Source organism: Gymnoscopelus braueri (assembly GCF_963280865.1).
Source record: "Gymnoscopelus braueri genome assembly, chromosome: 16".
NCBI classification, from domain to species: Eukaryota; Metazoa; Chordata; class Actinopteri; order Myctophiformes; family Myctophidae; genus Gymnoscopelus; species Gymnoscopelus braueri.
In genome coordinates, this window is record NC_137616.1 from 23,323,453 (window position 1) to 23,337,653 (window position 14,201).

At 40.6% G+C, this 14,201-nt stretch overlaps 3 protein-coding genes across 5 annotated transcripts in view; 1 reads left to right on the forward strand and 2 right to left on the reverse strand.

Moving 5' to 3' along the window:
* daam1b (dishevelled associated activator of morphogenesis 1b) overlaps positions 1–4,531 on the reverse strand; it is a 65,424-nt gene extending 60,893 nt beyond the window's left edge. For both annotated transcript variants that reach the window (XM_080453860.1, XM_080453858.1), the window contains exon 1: positions 4,394–4,531. The gene's annotated coding sequence lies outside the window, so the exon portion shown is untranslated. The remainder of the gene's footprint in view (positions 1–4,393) is intronic.
* The window catches only part of LOC308103638 (acetyl-coenzyme A synthetase 2-like, mitochondrial), a 173,579-nt gene that overhangs the window by 130,608 nt on the left and 28,770 nt on the right, over positions 1–14,201 (forward strand). The window lies entirely within an intron of this gene.
* The window catches only part of ppp1r13bb (protein phosphatase 1, regulatory subunit 13Bb), a 41,324-nt gene continuing 37,296 nt past the window's right edge, over positions 10,174–14,201 (reverse strand). For both annotated transcript variants that reach the window (XM_080453721.1, XM_080453720.1), the window contains exon 18: positions 10,174–13,933. In XM_080453721.1, the coding sequence (XP_080309847.1) occupies positions 13,892–13,933 (42 nt within the window). In that variant the 3' untranslated portion in view covers positions 10,174–13,891. The remainder of the gene's footprint in view (positions 13,934–14,201) is intronic.

Here is a 14,201-nt window from a genome sequence, read left to right on the forward strand (position 1 = left end):
AGACCGTGTTAGTAGCCCTGCACATTTGCCTGCTTAAAAAATAAAAGTTCAGATCGCTCCCTTTCACACTGGTGCACGAATTGAAGATGGAAACATTTGTTACAGTACTTATAAGAATTTTATATGTCTACTGTGAAAAAAGAATATACACTCTGAGTGGGGATCAATGAAAGTCAGAATTAGAGCCCTCGGCCCACGGTCTAATGGTGAATCCAGGGTAACAGAGTCAGAGTTAGGTGATAAATAATATATATTCCAAGAACAAAATATTAGTTTTTACCTTATGATCATTACAACATAATAATACATTGGAACACTATATCTTCAAAACTAATCATGTTGGGGGGTTTTTCAACTCACAATTAAAAGTTTATAGTCATATGATGTTCAAATTAAGGTGAGTGTTTCTAATCAACTTTTAGGTGAAAACTGTGACAAGCACCAGAGATTGGCTACAAAATATCAATCCAACAATCCTAAATGTTTGGGGTTGGGTGTGGTCAACAATGGCTAGTTAATCCCAGCTGTCCCAGCAGTGAGGACAAGCGCAAAGCAAGGCCAGACTGGGGGCTGGGCGTGGCAAGGCAGGGGATCCATGGTGACAGAGGCTGGAGAAAGGATGCTAAATGAAGCCTTTGTCTGGCCCAAGTGAAGCACACCGCACAAAGAATAGCACATTCAAACAGTCATACAGGCCTATTGTTGTGGTCAGCCAACATTGTGCACTGCAGGTTCAGTGGTTTGGACAACTAGATAATCAAAAGGATACTTACTCAAACTTGTTTGAAGCTACAGCCAGATAAATTGAACCTCAATTTTAGTACAAGAATGAACAATGAGGATACTTATGCATTTACAGTATATACTTACGGCCTTAAACCACTGAAGTGAAAATATTGTGTGAAAATTTCATCAAAATGACAATACTAGTACATTTGTTGTTTGGTAGCAATTCCATGATTACACAAAGGCCTTTGTGTTGATAAAGCCATGCACACAAAGTTTATTCTTTGTAATTTCAATGGTCTTTCTTTTGATTTGTTGACCGTCAAGTGTTACAGCTCTCAACACTCTAAAACACCTGACCAGGTGCCAGGATTTAATTCTCCAGTGCATGTGACATGCATATTAAAATGAATATGCGATCCCTGATAGCCTGACAATGTTCTAATGACTGTGGGAATTCATATAACTTCAACTATACAAGACAAATGGTTCTTCAGGGACATCCCGGTTGGGCAGGGTGAACCTGCCCAACGCCGTGGTCCAGCATTGAGGGGCAAACCCAATTCCTCCGTGGTGCTTCCGGCTTGGCCGGGCACTCCAACGAACACAACTGGCAAGTGTCTGGTGACTCCATGTGTATCGTAGGAGACATGTGGTCGTCACGTCACCCACGAAAACAATTCAACGCACTCCTCCTATTTTGGTGCTGAGCCAAACTGCAAGGCCCCTAACCCTTTGACAATTGACAACTACTAAATTGGGGAATAAAATTCAATAGACGACAAAAACAATTGCTTCAGCAAGGTGATTGCAGGCATTGGACGATTCCTGATAAAATAAAACTATGTCTGTAAAACAAAAGAGAATACCACTGCTATCACAACTTGGCATTATTTATACCCCTTAAAAACGAATTCATATAGGATAAAGAAAAAAAGAGCCAAGGCACAAATTAAAAAGTGGGGATGGGCATTTTCCAATGCCATTAATTAATCCTGATTTAACACCTGCCACTGAACACATTAATGCCAATTCAATATATATATATATATATATGGACATCTGGTGGTGTTGGGCTCAGCAGTATTGAGTCTACTCCTAAATGACATCCGCCAATGAAAAGATAATTAGGTTATACCTCCCCTGTCGCCTCTACTGCGTTTACTCTTTCACTCTGTAGTCCTTAATATGGGCCAACCTGGTGCCACCATTTACATTGCCAGTATTGTGAAATCCAACACTCAGTTCATTAGCCCAATTCCCAATGGGAGCAGTAGAAAGGTTTATGTGTATGCTAGAGAGAGACAGAGAGAGAGAGAGAGGCTCACAGAGAGAACCAGGTACATAAAAATGTCAACCAGTGAAAAGCAACCAGCGTTTCTCAACAACAGGCCACAATGATGCTGACGTCTGGATTATCACACTTTGTTCTGTGAGACAGGTCATTAAAAGCATGCACATCATCATCCTTATCCACCTGGTACATTGTGTTGTGTAATGGCCTCAGTTACCTGGCTGCGACAACACACAACTGCTGATGGTGGTGGAGACACCTGAAAAATAATTTCTTCACGCTGACAAAAGGACACATACAGGAAACAGAAGCACCTGGACACACGTGCAGCCAAGTATGACGCGCAGTAATCACCTGCAACGCACACCTTCTCTGAAAACAAGATGCATGATTCAAATGCCAGGACTTGTCACAGCTGAAACATAACCAGCAGACTGTCTCGTCCAAGCATAGTCAAGGGCGAGGGCTAAATAACATCATAAGGTGAGGCTGCTCTCTTCCTCCTACAGTATGTTTACAGTGAAAACATCGTCTCAAACTCCCACACTGAGTTAAGCCCTCTCACAAGGGCATAAAACCCTCAGTGTTCATTTAACTCGGAGAGAGTACAAATGTACACTCGGGAGTTACAAATGGGATAGATTAACACTGCGGATTGTATTGTGCGGCTCATTACAAGAACATGCATGTTGTTCCTCAATGCTTTTAGACCACTTTAAGTCCCGGGAATGCAAGACATTTCTGATACACGCCATACTGGATTTCAGCCTTACAACAAGAATTACTTTACTGTCAGTTGTAGGTCCTGAGTGACCTGTACTTCCGATGGCTTTCAAAGGTGAATAGTTTCCATTTTTCAACAAGGTGGTGCAAGTGATTATTGTAACAAGTTAGCTTGGGTGGTGTGTGTCATACTAACCTAACCCTAAAAGTTTCAGAGGAACAGGTCCCTTTCACAATGACAATAATGTGGCTTATTATGACTCTCTAAGGGCCAGAAATAATGATGAGTTGCGATTATTACTGACTTATACCTCTGCCATGCATGGTACCAGCCCACATAGATCTACCATCGTTGTCAATTAAAATATAAAATTCACTTCCTCCCCACTTTCCTCATTTAAAAAATCTGCTTAAAACATATTTTCAATATGTATTTGTGTGTGTGCGTGTTTGTTTCCACTTGTCAACCAATTTACTTTTGGGGGAGCTTCACCTGTTTTGTTATGTTTCCTTTTATTCATCTTTTGTATGTGTAAATGGGCTTATTTGTAAAAAAAAAAAAAAAATTAAATCGCAAATGTGCAACAAATTAAATAAAATTACACAAAATATAACTGTTCATCAAAAGTAAATCAATGGGCATCACTACATTTAAAATTAGCACTGCAATCTTTAAACCAAACTTGAATATGTAAAAGTTTGTATCTGAAGAAAAAAATAAAGTTGAACTTGACCTAGTAGTACACGACTGGTTCTCAACGTTGGGTGCTGGGACCGCCAAGGACGTGTAACTATGAGAGTACAAATGTTTTTTTTTTTTCATTTATACACTCACAGTTAAATTAACATTTACAGCAGTGGACCACTATTTGAGCCACGGACCACTATTTGATGAGATTTAGACTCTCAGACCCAAAACTTAGATATATTGTTATTGGATAAGATTTTGTCAAAATAACAATTCTTCTACATTCTCTAATTGTGAAGATTTCTTGTAAATTAAGTAATGCAGATGTTTAACAATAATGTAACTCTTGAGAGCGTAAATAAGGGTCCATTTGGTTACCAACTCTCCATCATTTTAGCTGGGGACCACCTGGAACCCCTTCAAGGACCACTGGTGGTCCCCGGACCACTGGTTGAGAACCACTGTAATAAAGTATTCAATCAATCACTCAACCGTTCCAACAGCACACCACCATACCCATGCACAGCAGTGAGGAACATAACACCCTGCCTTTGCTCTGCATTGCATGTCATTGAGGAGGATCTGGGTTGTATCAGCTGAACGGTTCCCGTGGGAGCGGGTCAGTCAGCTTGCAGGCAGCAAGACTTTGACAAACACCACTTTTTGCAAAACAGAATGCAAATGTAGACATTTAAAGCACCTGGTCGGGTCCACGGGCTTTGACTACAACATACTTCGTAGGAAATAAAGTGTAAAAACCATCACGCGTCGTCAGTAAACTTTGAAAAATGTGGCCCGTTGGACAAATGGTGTCACCGTCAGAAAGACCGACCGTATCGTCCCGCACGAACCAACAACACAATGAAACATTTCACGGGGCAAAAGTTCTGCGCACAGACATAATAATGACTCACATTGTGTTTGGTTGGGTTAGTTAAATCAATGAGAGCTTTCTTTCTTACCTCGTCGTAACGTCGCTCATGTTTCTAAGTAAAAGTTTCCACAAGTTCATCAGGTACGTCGCCGCCGAACAAAAACATAAAAAAAACAATGAGAGCCACGGAGATGATTCACTCTGTAGGAGAGCTTGTTGGTCCGGGATACAGGCGGTGTTGCCAGATCTTGTGAGAAAAATAAGCACAAAAGAAACGACTCTGGGCTACTTAAGCACTTTAAACCTGTATGCAAGCCTCACAAATGTCACAATGCAACGCGTTGAGAGATTAGTTGTAGATCTGCTATTTTCAAATAAATCTTGAAGAAATTTGAAGAAACACAGATCTTTTATATGGAGGTCCCTGACTCCCTGGCATAAAATATTTTCAGATGGATGGGGGTCCGCTGTCCGCAGAGTCGCAGTCACTCGCAGACAAATCAAATAATAATTTTGAAGGTCCTTGGCATGAAATGATGAAAATGGTTTAAACAACATTACATTACACAGCAAGCCCAAAATAAGCAACTACACATTAGAAACAAGCAGCCCAACAACAAACCGCAACTAACCAATATTTACAAGCAACTTTACAGAAAAACAAGCCCATAGTTGCTTATAATAAGCGGACATGGCAACACTGCATACAGGGGACGACTGTGACATCATCCTCTGCTTACTTACACCAGGCCCACCCACTGCGCATGCGTCGCACTTTGTTAACCTATAAGCCAGATTTGTACTTCGTCGCACGGCGGTGTGTTGCGCGCCGAAAATAGCATACACACAGAGACGCGACGCGTTGTGAGCTTGTAGGCAGTGGTGGGAAAACTAACGCACTCAAAATGTTTACTTAAAAAAAGTATCAATACTGCAATGTAGAAATACTCTGTTACAAGTAAAAGTCCGGAATTCAAGTAAAAGTGTACAAAAGTATTGGCATAAAAATGTACTTAGGCCTACGCCCGCCTACCTAAAGTAGAAAGTATTCATTATGCAGAATGTCCCCACGTTTCAAATGTAATAAAATCTTTTGGAAATAGCAGAACTTAAGCTCACAATGCCTGGCATTTAGGACACATTGTGAGCTTGTAGATTTTCAAATGGCGAGTGGGTAGGCCTAATGTATGTTTTGTAATAATAATCTAAATCTACAAAGTAACTTGTAACTCAAGTTTTCAAATAGTTGCAGTGGAGTAAAAATATAAAATGTATAATATTTGCCTCTGAAATGTAGTGTCCCGCCGCTCCCGCGACAAAAATAACCGATCTTTCATGGGCTTTTTAATCCTATTTAGTTGACCTTGTATTCAAACTGTACTTTCATGTGCTTTTTTTCTGCAAACTTCTAAATAAAGTATTCAATCAATCAATCATCTGAAAGGGACGCATTGTGAATGTGTAGATCTGCCTATTTTTGTCTTTGAAAAACTGTCCAAAATAGGGGCGCCAAAGTTGAAAGTGGTTAATCCATCCAGTGTCTTCTAGGCTCCCCCCCCCCCTATAATATGTGTTTGTTCATAATGGCCATAAGCTAAAAAGCTAAGAATTCGACACAGTATGGTGGTTTACAGTCACTGTTTAGGTTCTATGACTAATCTGAGATCTGCAGGCTACCAGGACTCTTTTAAGTCCTACTTTGATTTATGTCCCCAATTCCAGGAGAGAGCACTGACCTGACCACATACCTGACATTTCTAAAGTGATTTCATTAGCAGTGTGTTTCAAGTCTTTTAGTCGTTTAAAGCAACAGCATTTCAAAGCTTTCACCCCAAGTCCCAAGCCATATATTATACTCAACATTTGTTATTTGGAAACATTCTATTTCTCTGTCAGTGGTGATAGCAGTGTCATTAAAGCACTTTAAGCACATATGGGTGCATGTGTAGCCTACTCTGCTCCATTTCGGTCTTTCATTCAGCAGGAACTCTTTTGCAGGGCCATTGTTGGCCTGATTGACACACATATACTGGGCTAGAAGGAGCTAAATGAAACAAGATGAGTGAAATCACTGCAGCCTCCTAAATGTCAGCAACACTGAACTGCTGACTACAGAGAACAGGGGCAGACCGGCAGAACGGGCAGACACATCTCCACATCTCACAACACAAATGGAGAGGTGTCCCTTTTGGAACCTCAACCTCTTAGGTACTACTCACGGCCAAAGCACTGCTCCACTTCTCTCCCAACTTGCTACAAAAATCGCTCATGCAAAAGTATAGAAGTACTTCTATTTTATTTTCCACCTTCACATGTGTCTCCTTTTATAATAATCATAAAGTGCTCTATATTTCATCTCGCAATTTACTTCCGGGTGTTCCGTTTTGAACAGCCAATCATCTGCGAGATAGTGAGCACAGACAGAGAGGGAGAGAGAGAGAGAGGGGTGAGAGAGAGAGAGAAAGAGAGAGGGAGAGAGGGAGGGAGGGAGGGAGGGGGAGAGAGAGAGAGACAAGGAGAGCATGTGTGTGTGTGTGTGTGTGTGTGTGTGTGTGTGTGTGTGTGTGTGTGTGTGTGTGTGAGAGAGAGAGAGAGCACGAGAGAAAGAAGGAGAGAGAGAGGGAGGGAGAGAGAGAGGGAGGGAGGGAGGGGGAGAGAGAGATGATGAAGGAAGACACACAGCTGTGCGCAATGACTGCACAGACAGACAGACAGGACAAGCACAGGCTGCACAGCTGATTTTCAGCGTTCGCTGTTGTGATAACTATTAAAGTTTCTAAAACGTAACTTTCACGTGACGTTTATAGGGGGAAACATGATGAAAGCATTTGTTTTCGCATTGGTAGGTCAGGAAAAAAATTATAATACTATAATAAAATTAAAATTACATAAAAAAATATATATATTTTTTTTTAAACTACATTCAAATGGCAATTTTAGCATTCGATTTACAAAAGAGCGAGACACAGACACGGAGAGAAAAAAATACTCGGGGGGTGGGGGGGGGGTTACAACACGGCCGATCGATCTACACCAGACTTTTCATAGCGAGCGTATGCGTGGTGCGCACAGCGCGTTTGTTTAGATCCAAGTGATTATCAATGATACCGGCTACACCAGGCGCGCGGATACGCTGTTATATTATCTTATTCATTCGAACTCTGTAGAACTTCTCCGTGTTGTGTGTGTGTGTGTGTGTGTGTGAGAGAGAGAGACACACACACACTGCAGGCAAAGGGGCGGGGGGCCGGGTGAAGTCAAGGCACAGACGGGTCGCCTATGTTGTTTACGGACAAAGGATGTTATGAGACACAACAAAAATTAAACCTGCCTTAACAGTTGCGTGCATTAGCACACAATGAGGCTAAAGGAAACATTCTGTCTAAATCACTAAATCTCCAGTTTGCTAATTCACTACTTCTACTACTACTTCCCTATTTGAAACTTTCAATTTCTCTAAATATTATACACTTTCACGCCAGCCTACCCAGCCAGCACGCCCATTGCGTCCCATATGGTTTCAAGGTGGGCTAAACCATATGGGCCCCATGTCGGCAATGTCAGCGGGATCCACTTGGGTCCCAACTGGGATGCCCATGTGGGATATAAGTGGGTTCTATCTGGGCCTTAGGTGGGTCCCACCTAGGCAATTCTATGTGGGACCAAGGTGGGTCCTAACTGGGTTGCCCATGTGGGCTATAGGTGGGTCCTACCTGGGCACTAGGTGGGCCCCAACTAGGCAACTCTATGTGGGACTGAGGTGGGTCCTAACTGGGTTTGCCCATGTGGGCTTTAAGTGGGTACTACCTGGGCCCTAGGTGGGCCCCAATTTGGCAATTTATGTGGGGCTGACATGGGACCCATATGGTTTCAAGGTGGGCTGAACTATATGGGCCCACTTGGGCTTTCCCGTGTGGGCTATACGTGGGTTCTACCTGGGCCTTAGGTGGGCCCCACCTAGGAAATTATATGTGGGACCGAGGTGGGTCCCAACTGGGTTGCCCATGTGGGCTTTAGGTGGGTTCTACCTGGGCCCTAGGTGGAACCCAACTAGGCAATTTTATGTGGGACCGAACCTTATTGGACAGACAGGGGGACAAACACACAGGGACAGAGACAGAGGGGAGCACAGGACACTCAGTGTTGCCATGTCCTCTGATTATAAGCGAATTTGCCTTACTTTTCACCACAGTGTTGCCATGTCCCACAATTATAAACGACTTTGCCCTACTTTCACGCAATACTCTCGCTCACACTGTGAGGTGGCTGTAAGGTGGATCTGCGATGCGAAGTGTACGACGCGTCACGCTAGATGTGAGGGCCGCGCAGCGGCCCGAACTTCTAGTCAATGCAATGAGGAAAGAAACATTGTCTTTGAAGATAATTCTGGTCCAAGTTTGCATCAAATTCTGTATAATAATGTATCCATTTGTGACTGAGAGTGTGTAGGCTACAATTGTAACCAAATGGACACTTTATTTGTAGCCTACACACTCAGAGGTAGATTAAACACAGAGGATTTTACTGTGTACTTTTGTTTTGCCACACAGCAGCCCTCCCCATGTGTTTGTTATAGTATTTAAAGTCGAAGTACCTTACTTTTAAGAGGGCACACCGACGCTATAAGAAAGAGGCCCTAGCTGTTTCAGTCTCTGCCCCTGAACATGTCAGTGCACCTTTCTGTTGTACAGTAAAGAACATTCTTACCAGATGTAGTTATCACTGCCTGATATGGAAACCGTTAAGAGTAGACAGCCCTTTTTGTGCAGGAGTTCTTGAACTTATCCAGCCCATGCCATGACTCAAAACGTGGAATTTAGTCTCAAACTGGGACACAGATTCTGAAAATATTATTGCTGATAGCATGGGCGACCCATGAGACACAAGCCTATGACCCATTTTTGCTCATATATAGCTCACTGTAAAACAAAGACAGAAAAAGGAAAAACAGATTTCATCAGTGACAGTGACACCATAGTCCCAACCCAGACATCAAATCAGATTTCAAAAACATGATAGTGTTTGTTTAGAAAAACAACAGCAACACACTTCAACGATCCAATGACTGAATGAACTCTTGATGGAAGTTTGGCTTTTAAAGGGTTCGGATTGATACTTACATCAACAAGGATTAAAATATTTTAAGATAACAAACAAACATGGTGCAACTTCTGATGCTGAAGATTTCGACCAAAAGCAGATGTTGATTTGGACTGCCACCTTGTGGCATTAATGCCACATATCCCCATTGGTATTTTCAGCAACACACACATGCACCACTTTCAACCTGGAATCTCTATTTTGGTACATAGATAGGCTATTTTAGCTGCATGACACTATCACACTATGAAATATAAAAAAGGTCATCATAAGGCATCACAATTTGTACTATGACCTCTTTGTTGCTTTTTCACTTGTTTCAGAGCTTGATTAATGTTGTTCATTTGTTTCATATTGGGTAGAAGCACTTTACCCTTCCTCAATCACAACTGCACAATTTGAGCTGTCGGATAAAAAATAATTTTTAATTTAGTTAAATTGAAAAGTTCCCAGATGTACACATTTACCATTGCCCTACCGCTCCTCACAGAATTCTGTCAAAAGGTGAGTCGTTGCTTGCCTCAAAACTGTTCCTCTAAAAAGTTAATCTTGGCTTAATTCAGTTTGCAAACAGGGGAAGGCAATGATTTGTTTATTTGCATATAATGTAAAGTCAAACCCCATTAAACAAGAAAACCTACTGTGTTGTTCTCTCCCTTTCAAATTTTGCCTTTGATTTGTTGCTGATATGCTACTTTCCCAACATATATGTGTAGAGACAGACACTATGGCAATGATATATCACAGCGATGAACATTTGTCATGCCAGAGCTTTTTATTGTTCACATTTACAGAATTGGATGTGTCAGTACAGCGTTCATACAGAAAGCCCACTTGTCCAAACAGCAAACAATCACATAAACATATTTCATATCTCCTCACACTATGTACAGGCTGAAGTCAGGATCAAGCTTGGGCCACTTGCACACTTAAGCCTAATTTATACTTCGTCGTATGGCCATGTCGCTCTTTTGGGGCGAGCAACACAATCTTATGACTTGGTATAAATTAGGTTTTATCATCATACTCAATCGCTCTAGACTGAGAACTAAATAATGGCCTTGGAGAGGTTGAATGGTCTAACAGATATACATTTATCAGAGAGAATAGTGTTATTGGAATGGCTTCATACCTCAAGGGGGCTAAGGAAAATAAACTTGCAAATTCAGGATTGTCTGATGCTAAATCTTAAGTATGAATTTGAACCATTTCTCCATTCCAGACACAATGACCTACTCTTCAAGTACCGATAAATGTATATGCCCATGACTGATATACTTAAAACTGCGAGTTAAATTAATGTGTTTGGTTCAAATGAAGGATGCCTGTTGAGAGGACAATGGAAATACTACTTTGGTGGTAGGAGAGTAAGTAACCCCATGTTGGACCCAGGACCAGTGAGGTATTTGAATTTCAACTCGCTTCTCCACAGGAGTGACAAGTGGGGTTTATCAGGGTCAACTCAAAATGTTCATATATTGCCAGACATTTGAACCTATATAACCTAGCAGCAAGAAGGCAAAAAGGATTCATAAAAAAGGGGGAATATTCAAATTGAGCAAGTCCAAGTTTGCTCACATAAGTTCTGTAGTGAATGATATTTTGATATGGTTTGAAATGCTAACACTTAGTGAGAACCAACATTTGGATTCCATTAATTGTTTGCAATTCGTCTGTTCCAACAGATTCTGACAAATGAAATCAACATTGTGTTGTACAATAACAAAGTGAGATACCAAAACAGAATCTCCAAGTTATTTGAGATGTCTACATTGACAAAAACTAAAGTAGGAAATGAAAGGATTGGGAGTGGACTGCTCATGGATCCTATTAGATTCTATAGCTGAATTAGCAACAGTCTTTAATTTGCTCTTTGGAACTAAGCATTCTGAATGCACTGGTGATCAAGCTTAACCTGTTCAAATGCTCCCCAAATCTTCATTGAAATACTCAAAGTAAAAGCGCTTGTGGCCTAGAATACGTGTAACAGATGCGCTAACAATGTATTTAACGTATTTGGCAACCTATTTTTGGTAAAGCATGATATTGTTTGCCATCCAACACCATGACAATACATTTTGGCAACTGCAGCATATGGCCTGTTCATTGCAGGGAACAAAAAAAGCAAAAATATAACCTCCATCTATCTGTTTGCTCAAACACAGCAATTTCTTACAAAACAAACAAGTAAATAGTGCCCAAGCAACTTAGATTTCAAAATCTCATGTAACCAGTTATGTATTCTTGTTCGAACCCTCGCTTAAATCAATAAACTGTTAAGTTTCAATTACATCCCTGCCAGCATTGCCGTGTGCCATTATGTCCACAAGCCCAGTTTAAACATTACACAGAATAAGTAAACATACTCTGCAACTGTGTTCATGAAAGAAATTCAACCTGTTTTCATCTTTGCGTGCTAGACTGGAGCAAAAACTATTTAGATAAACTGGACTGGCACAACAAGCAGAGAAATGCTATTTAGCCATGAAGATAATTACTGAAGATAAATAATATTTTCTGTTTTGCCTCCCTAAAGCCATTTCATTTTCTATGAGGATATCCAACTTTTTTATTGCGACTATATTCGACGGCGGCCATTTTGCTTTTCCTTCATACCCAGCCAAGTAAAGAATTCATCCCTGGCCGAGTCATATCAAAGAAGACTATAAAAATGGTGCCTCGCCTGCTTGGCACTCAGCATCCAAGGGTTTGATTGGGGATAAGTCCCTGTGATATACTAGTGTCCAGGGGATGTACTTTACATCAAGCCGACTTGCACTACGGATATTGGCTCCTGACCTATGGGTCACATAGCTTGGGAATAGGGATGTAACTATTAATCGTTTTTTTAATACTACCAGCAATTTAAAACGTCACGATTATATAACCGTAGACTCTGCAACACAGAATGTAAAAAAAGTGTTTAAAAATGCTCTCAGCTTTAACAAAGGCTAAAAAAAAAGAAGTAGTTAAACTGAGTTTTTTAAATTAAGGTAAAAAAAAGGGATTTTATTTCCTTTTATTTCTTTACAGTTTCCTTTCTTGAATAACACATTCTAAACTGTTGTTTAGTATTTTTTTGTTAACCCGTGTTCATGTTGTGTGCACGTTTTCTACAGGAACTTCTCTCAAGCTCCTCAACAACCACTGGTAACATGATAAAATAATGTGAATGAAACTGTAAGGTGAGGACTCTCTAACCGGAGGTCATCTGGAGGTTAATCCTCCAGTAATTGGTTAGCCAGGAGGTAACCTCTCCCTCCGTTATGCTATAATGGAATCAATAAAGTAACATTTTTATAATTCAAAAATACTATTGATATAGTATATTATTTAAATAGTAAAATCAACCAAATTCATAACTGGCAAGTCCAATGTAAATTGATCTGAATTTAAGATTAAAATAAAATAAAATACTACATTTCAGATAGTATAGATAATACTATATTTTAAATAGTAAAATCAACCAAATTCATTACTGTAAGTCCAATTTATCTTGAATTAAAACATTGTGGGGTAAATACAATAAACCCTCAAATCTACAAATGCTAATCCATACCGTTGGAGGATACAATTATGCATAATCATGAAACTTCAAAATCTAGAATCGTTACATCCCTTTTTGTGATTTGTTGGTTCCCCATTCCCAAGGCTACTTACTACAGGGGGTCGGAACAGTATAAAGTAAAGCAAAATGGCTGCTGTCTGAATATGGTCAATCAATCAGAACGGTAGCATTCCCTTTTTAACAAGGTGACTAATTCAATAACATGTTCAAGAAAAGTGAGAAGAAATTACAAAATAGCTGAAATATTGGACCAAATCTTACCAGATCAGAAAATTATAATACTGTTGAGAACTTTCCTGCCAAAAAATTAAAAATAAATATATTGTATGCAAAACACACTCAATAGCCGGTTTTCCTCAGTGACCAATCCAGTGACTCACCACTGAGACCGATATGCACAGTTATTATGTAGTGTGAACCAATGTCATTATAGAATTCATAATATACCATTGGCCCTGCCATAGCAGGAAATGCTGATTAAACTGCAGTCCAGCTGGCCAAAGAAACGCCATCACTAGTAGCCAGGAACAGTGTTTTTCTTCAATGAGATAAATGAGTCTTGATACAGAATCGACACTGAACTGCAACAAAAATCAAATCGCAACAATGAACTAGGAGTGGGTTGGTGGTCTTGCAAGGTAAAAATGGAGTGGTAAGAGGGCTTTTCGCATTTGCAGCGCTTGTGTTAATGACTGAGTGTTTCTTGGTGAATGCATGAAGGTAACGTGTTAAAGTTCATGGCTGCCCTAGGCTTCATGGTCAGGAAGATGGGAGAAGCAAAAGGCAGGGGGGCGGCAGGGTGGGGGATATGGCCACAGGGAAAAGACGGAGCACCAGGCTCCTTTGTTCTCTGCTCTTGCTTCTGTTGTTGTTCTCTGCTCTTGCTTCTGTTGTTGTTAACCGACGGACAATGGAGTACTACGCCAGAGAGCGCTGTCGAGGCTTTATCCTGGGATACAGCTGTAAGGGGTTGAGCGAGGGAGAAGATAAACAGTCATTTAACATAATAACACATATTCTTACTTGTGACTCAAGATGAACTCTTCAGGTTTCAAACTAAGGTACCAGCAGTTTGCAACCTCTACATAACTAAGGTACGAGCCGTTTGCAAACTCTACATGAGTAATTAACTAAAGAGTTTGACAGTTTTTTACAGGTTAGGATTTAGATTTTTTTTTTTAGGATGTTAGTGGTATTTTTCCTAATTGTGATTCAAACCTGGGTCTCC